Genomic DNA, 7,187 nt, shown 5'->3' on the forward strand with positions numbered 1-7,187 from the left:
AGCCTGAGGACAAAGAGCAGACCCACTCACCGCAACTAGAGAAAGCCCGCACGTAGCAACAAAGACCCAATGCGGCCAAAAATAAATAAAAATTAAAAAAAAAAAAAAAGAAGAAGCTCAAGATTAGATCCCTCTGCAAAGTCAAATCCTCTTCACTAAGAAAAGAACAACCAAACACACAAACTAATCTGACAGCCACTTTCACAGACCAGTGCTCCATCTCCCAGCGGCTCAGAGACCATGGGCTCCTGGGGGCTTCTGAGTCCCGATGCTCCTCCTCCATCCAGCTTACTCAATCTCACCACATCCTCAGATTTCTAATTTCATAAAATGGAAAAATCCTAATACATTAGTGCCAAGAAGCACTAAGATACCAGTGCTGGAAAAGGAGAAGGGCAGGATATATTTAACTTTTGTGCTTTGCCACGAAAAGGCAAAACACACATACATACATACATACACACGTATATACATACACACATACATCTGTATGCACAGGTGCATGCGTGTGCGCGCACACACACACACACACACACACACACAGTAGAAAACGCCAGAGAGCACAGCCCCGTGCTTTCCAGAGCCCACACGCTCCCCTAAGGAAGACCACAATTCATTTCAGCTAGTTGGTCTGGTGGGATTACAAAGCGAGCCCCTCCTTACACCATCTCCCTACCCCTTACATCAACAGCATAGTCATCTAAATGTAGAGAACACTGCTCTGGAGCACAGACCAGCTCACCTCTCGGGATAATGCCATCAATTAAAGGGGTTCTGGGGTGAACAAGAAAAACTCAGGGCCTTCGTCAGAGTTAAAAATAAACCTCCCACTATTTCCAGACTGAGGTAAGAATGAATACTCCAGAGCACCCTGAGAGGTTAACCCAACCCTACCCGCCCTTGTCTCCTGTGTCTCTCAGGCATCTGAGATGGTTGAAGGCCTTTAAAAGAATCTGATGAAAACTAGAAGCTTCTCCCTAGAAATACACACACGTGTGCCCACACAACTTTACATGCAGGTTCAGGAGATTCACTGACCCCGAGAGCCCCACCCACAGGCTCTAGATGAAGAACATCTGCTCTTTAGAACAAGCTGGTTTTATGTGACTCCCGTTACAATGCAGTATTAGGAACACATAACCTTTGCACAAAAAAAAAAAAAAAAAGTTTTTTTTTTTACTCAAATCAAATCCAACCTTTAAGTTTAACTTCCAGTCTGCACCAGGAAGAAGCAGCTACCAGACAAATCTAGGTAGGAAATTCTCCGGCAAGTCAGTGTCGTGAAAGAGACCATTTGATTGAGAAAGACCTAAGAGACATAATAACCACACAGAATGCATGGTGCTGGATCGGAGCCTGATTTGACCAAAACAATGGTAAATGACATTCTTGGGACAACTGAGAAAATCTGAATATGAACTGGGTATAGGGTGACATCAAGGAATCATTGTTAATTGTGTTAGGTATGATGTTACCTTATTTTTTTTTAAAAAGTCATTATTATTTAGAGACAAACTAAATAATGTGTTTAGGGAGCAGAATGGTATGTATCTATAATTTTAAATACTTTAGCATAAGAAATAAAGTGAGCTGAAAGGAGAAAAAAGAAAATTACCAAGGATGAAAATCAAAGCAGAACAGGAACAAAAAAATTTGAGGGCCATCATCCTAAAGGATTAGTGAAAATAGTACCTGCTTATTCGTAGTTATTTGCATCCTAATTTTAATATGAATTACGCTAATGTTGGGAGAGAAGGTAAAAAAAGCCTGCTCCGGATATAGAAGGCCCAATGGTCAAGGCTAGCTAGCAGTCCTGAGGTATGAGCTTATTCAGCCACAAAGAAGAAACCCTGGTGAAAGGCCAGATGGTTCCCAGTGCCTGCCTCTCCTGGGCTGGGCCTGAGACACAGGGTCTACAATAAGCCCAGAGGCCCAAAGGACCTCCCAGAATTGCTCTTCACCAGCGCAGAAAGGATAACCCAGCCACTGCCTAAGTGGCCAGCGCAACTACAAAGCAGGAAGGCAGAAGGCGCAGCAGGTTAGAGCAAACCTAAATAAAATCTGTACCTGAGCAAATACCGGACACCATCACCTGCATCCTTCAGAGGTTCCAGGTAGATCTCCAGCCTCTTGTAGGAAAGAACCAAGTTGAAAAGATCAAACGCCGGGGACTTGGCAGGAGCAGTTGGAGACTCCAGGGGAGCTTCGGGGACCATGCTGGGGCTCACCTCTGGCCCACACCCCTCTCGCTCTGAGGTCTGCATCCTGTAACCATAAGAATTCCTGACATTTGCATTGCACTTCCAATGCCCAACACACTTCTACTTGCATTATTTCATGTAGTGCCATAATAAACCTGTGAGGTAGGCAGGGCTACAGGTGGAAAGCCTATTTCACAGAGGAAGACACATTCAGCAAGGTGAAGTGAATGACCCCGATAGAGCTGACCCTTGAACAACATGGGTTTGAACTTCACGGTTCCACTTATATGCAGATTTTTTCCAACAGTAAATACTACAGTTCTACACAATCTGCAGTTGGTTGAATCCTCGGATGCCCAACGGCAGATACGGAGGAACCGCGTGGAGGGAGGGTGTACTCTAAGTCATACTCTAATTTTTGACTTCACAGAGAGCGCTCCTAACCCCTGCGTTGTTCAAGGGTCAACTGTATAAAATCCTGCTCTTCTGACTCTCCATCTAATGTTCTTTTCCCCACAGACCCATCAAGAGTATAAACCATAAAGACCAAGCACACATGGTTGCTGGTGAGAGGCAGCCTGGGGTCTCAAGTAAAACGATGTCCTGAAATATTTTTCTCCCACTCTTCACTTAGTTAATTCCTACTCATCATTCAGGTATCGGCTTAAACACCACTCCTTTGCTCTGAGAAGTCTTTGCCGACACCTCCAGTCTGGACTGGGAGAGCCTCCCCAATGCTCCCAAAGGATCATGTACTCACCCTAACAGCATTTATTACACCAAAGCAAAACTCCCTTCTTTCTTGCCAGTCTGCCCCTCTTAACTTTGAGTTCCAGCAGGTCAAAGACTACATCTTCCATTCACCACTGTTTCCGCACACAATGGGAATGTAATAAATGCTCGCTGAGTGAGTGAATTAACTGCCCACCCTCCAGGACCTCAGAGCTTTCTTCCACCCTGCTGCATCCTCTAACCTTTCCCTCTCCCTTCTGTTCTCAACAACCTCCTGAAGCATCCCTGCCCATTACCCGCCCCTTTTCCCCCTTGAACCCAACGGGGCAGTCACCACCTTCCATAAAACCCCATTCCCTTCTCTCTTCTCTGATGGGGATAGACACAGAACTCTCACCGTCTCTCCTAATTTCAAAGTCTGACCCAAACGCTAAGAAGTAAATAGAGGCAGACCCTTGGCCCACAGCTACAAAAGCCAGTTCCAAGCAAGGGGCTGCGATCTGGGACGACGGGGGGAGGAGGGTGTTTGAAGGGGAGAGTAACAAAGGGGCCACCAGGAACCAGAGACCCCCTCAGGCGGAGCTAGGACGAAAGGACCCAAGGCGGGCGCGAGGTAAGAGCCCAGGAAGGGGTGAAGCAGGTCTGCGCCGGCAGAGGCCGGACCATCACCTCTGCAGCCCAGGGAGCCGGACAGGGCCCTGAGACCCAAACCACAGACGGCCACACCCAAGGTCGCTGGGCCAGCAGGTGGCGGCCCCCGCGGCGTTCTGGTGCCCAACTCCGCACAGTCGGCGGACACACCAGGGTGGGGGGGGGGAGGGGTGGCACCTCACCTACGCTGTCGCTGCGATGGTGGGGAAGGGGCGGGGACGGCCAGGAGGCACTGACAGGGCCACTGGACCCCGGCGCGTTTCCTCAGGCCCGCCCCACCACGACGCACCTCTTCCCAAGGCCGCTCTGAAGTCGCAGTACTGAGAACCTCCGCCGCCTCCCCGGCCGCCGCTTCCGGGACGCGACTGCTCAGCGGCGGCGTGCCCTTGACGTCATCGCTCCCGCCCCGCCTCCGGCCGGACTCCCGGGTTTAGCTCCGCCCGCTCTAGGACAGGTGAGCGCCCTCGTCCGCACTGCGCCTGCGCGCCTTTTCTTTCTCAGCCAGGATCCTGGGCTCAACTGTAGTCCTGCCCGACAGCGGTTCGCTAAACCCTGGGAGCTCAGGGAACCCCACCCCTCGCTGCCCCCGCGTCGTTTTGGATACCGGCAGGGAACAGTTGGAGAGAAGCTAATCTGAAGAATTTACGTCTGCATCCTCCCCCCACCAAATTTGGCACTTACCTCACCCCCTGGGGACCATGAGCTTACAAAAGGCAGAAACCATATCCCGGCATGCCCGATGCCTAGCAGAGAATGCAATTCCGTTCAGCGTTTCCTGAGTAGCTACTGTGTACAGGGTCCTGGGCAAGCCCTTCCCAATTCAACCCACTTCTCACTGTGTTGCCCGGTTAATCGCCCTTAAAGCATGCATCCGATGCCTTTGCATTAATAATAATAACACTAACATTTATTTACGGAGGGCTTACCAGGCGCCAGACACTGGACTAAGCTCTCTGTAGGCATTATCTTAGCTAGTCCTCCTCCAACAACGCTATTAGGGTTATCGCCATTTCACAGATGAGGAATCTGAGATTTGTCAAGGAACTTCAGTGTCTGTCAGCTAGTATGCTACTGTGAGCTGGGATTTTAACCTCGTGTGTCATGTGACCCTGGTTCCCCCAACCATACCATCACCACCTTAGTCTGCATTTACTGGCCTCATCCCATGCTACTCCCCTACAGGAGCCTCTTAACTTCAGCCAACTGAACTCCTCCATTGTTACCTTCAAGTGCCCCTTGCATTCTGGTCTCCTTACATTGCTTGTGCTGTGAGCCCCGGGAGGAATGCCCTTCTCCCACTTGTGCTTGGGTCCAAATCCAACCCATTCATCTAGGCAGGAGACAAATGTCTGCACTCCTTCCCTGATTGCCCCAGCCGGAAGTAATCACTTCCCCCTCCAAACAGCCAGAAGGTAGACAGATACAAATCAGCCACTCACCACTAAACCATATTCAGAAATCCCCTTGCTTTTTAGAGGAATAGGCCTGGCTTTGTGGCTGGGCCAGGCTTGTCTGATGGACTCTGCCTCTCCTTTAAGATGAGGCTAGGAGAAGCAGAGAAAGAAGAATGTTTTTTCTTCAGTATCTTTACCTGTAATTCCACCTTCAGTAATTTACTCCAAAGGTAGATTTCACTTTCTTTGCAATCCCTCCTTCTTAGGTCTGCCTGGACCATTGGCCTCAGGCTGACTGTAGCTAGTAGTTTTATTGGTTCTCTTTCCTGGCAGCTATAGAATTGAGGGATATCATTCCAGAACTCCTAGACATTATTTGAGGAAAACACTGGAGGATACAAAAAGGCTCTAAAGACCAGAAAGGGACAACAGTCATGGCCCATCGATGAACAAAGGCTTCTCCTGGTAACTAGAGACTGGTCAACTGGAGTCTGCTTTCTGGGACCTGACTCTGATTTTTCATAATCAAGTTCTCCTGGTTTCTCCTTTCCCTTCTCCAGCATTCTGAGTCTTCACTTCTTGCCTCAGATCCTGGTGCCACTGTTGTTTTCCCCTGGATAGCTGATAGGTGGGAGAGACTAAGGGAGAAAATAAAATAGAAAAAGAGGATAATTAATACCTTAACATGACAGTTTTTGGAGGTTAGTCTTTGAATCTATAAGCAAGGGTGTATATGGCCCACATAATTGAATTTCACTGGGGCTCTTGGAGAAATATTAGCAAGAAATGTTAGGTAGAACAAGCTGGAAAAATATGAGCAGGAAGAGAAGGGAATGTCTAAGCACAGCTTTCTCCACGAGATGGCGCTCTCACCCACTCTTACACAGACTTGTTCAGAAGCCTCCCTAAACTTGGGGTTTCTGGCGGTGGTCTCTCATGCCACCATTTCTTGCATATACCAGCTCTTCTCATGCTTCTAGCTGCATTAGTTATCTCTTGCTGTGTAACAATTATTTCAAAACTTAGTGGCTTATCAGAACCGCAAAAAAACGAAAACAAAAAACTTAGTGGCTGAAAACAATAATAAATATGTATTATTTGGCTTTTGGGTGGTTTTTGGCAGGAAACTGCAAGCAGCTTGGTGGGTGGTTTTGGCCCAGGGGCTTTTGTGAGGTTGTACTCAGATGCTGGCCAGGGCTGCTGTCATCTGAAGGCTTGATGGGGCTGGAGGATTGGCTTCCTCACATAGCAGACCGGTTGGTGCTGGCTCTTGTGCTGACAGGCTGGCAAGGGGTTTCGGTTCCTCTCCACCTGGGACTCTCCAGAAGGCATCTTGAGTGTCCTCGCGACATGGAGGCTGACTTCCCCCAGAGCGGGAGATCCAAGAGGGAGCAAGGCAGGAAGCTACAAGGTCTTCTATGTCATATCCGCAGAAGTCACACACTGTCACTTTCACAATATCCTGTTGGTTTTACGGGTCCGAACTAGTCAACATTCCAACGCATAATGGGAAGATTATACAACAGCATAACTACCAGGAGGTGAGAATTATCGGGGCCATCCTGGAGGCCATCTTGGAGGCTGGCTGCTATGTGCCGCTCTGTCAGCTTAGATTACCCTTCCTTCCACCTCATCTCCCCCTGCTCACCTTTTAACATCCAGCTTGAATATCAGGTTCTTTGTAAAGACTTCCCCAAATAATTCCTCACTTCCTCCTCTGTGTTTACACAGAACTCTTTCATCTCTATTAAGCACCTATCACCTTGCATTTCTTTTTTCTTTCTTTCTTTCTTTCTTTTTTTTTTTTTTTTTTTTTTTTTTGCCGCGCAGCATGCAGGATCTTAGTTCCTATGCCCCCCTGCAGTGGAAACTCGGAGTCTTAACCACTGGACCGCCAGGGAAGTCCCTCACCTTGCATTTCAATCTTTCTCTTTTTTTTTTTTTTAATTGAAGTATAGCTGATTTTTTTTTTAATTTATTTATTTATTTTTGGCTGTGTTGGGTCTTCGTTTCTGTGCGAGGGCTTTCTCTAGTTGCGGCGAGCGGGGGCCACTCTTCATCGCGGTGTGCGGGCCTCTCACTATCGCGGCCTCTCTTGTTGCGGAGCACAAGCTCCAGACGCGCAGGCTCAGTAGTTGTGGCTCATGGTCCTAGTTGCTCCGCGGCATGTGGGATCTTCCCAGACCAGGACTCGAACCCGTGTCCCCTG

The 7,187-nt window shown here is 48.5% G+C and overlaps 1 protein-coding gene across 10 annotated transcripts in view; it reads right to left on the minus strand.

Moving 5' to 3' along the window:
- The window catches only part of ZFYVE27 (zinc finger FYVE-type containing 27), a 137,640-nt gene extending 133,676 nt beyond the window's left edge, over window positions 1–3,964 (minus strand). For 9 of the 10 annotated variants that reach the window (XR_009005601.1, XR_009005602.1, XM_057530507.1 and 6 more), the window contains exons 1-2: window positions 3,767–3,964; window positions 2,068–2,265 (exon numbers count right to left, since the gene is read on the minus strand). Coding sequence is in view for 8 of the 10 variants with exons in the window: in XM_057530507.1 (XP_057386490.1) it covers window positions 2,068–2,264 (197 nt within the window). In the remaining 2 variants the exon portion in view is untranslated. The remainder of the gene's footprint in view (window positions 1–2,067; window positions 2,266–3,766) is intronic. The other variant, XM_057530506.1, reaches the window with a different exon arrangement.
- Between the last annotated feature and the right edge of the window lie 3,223 nt (window positions 3,965–7,187).

This window comes from Balaenoptera acutorostrata, chromosome 16 (genome assembly GCF_949987535.1).
Source record: "Balaenoptera acutorostrata chromosome 16, mBalAcu1.1, whole genome shotgun sequence".
Taxonomy (NCBI): Eukaryota; Metazoa; Chordata; class Mammalia; order Artiodactyla; family Balaenopteridae; genus Balaenoptera; species Balaenoptera acutorostrata.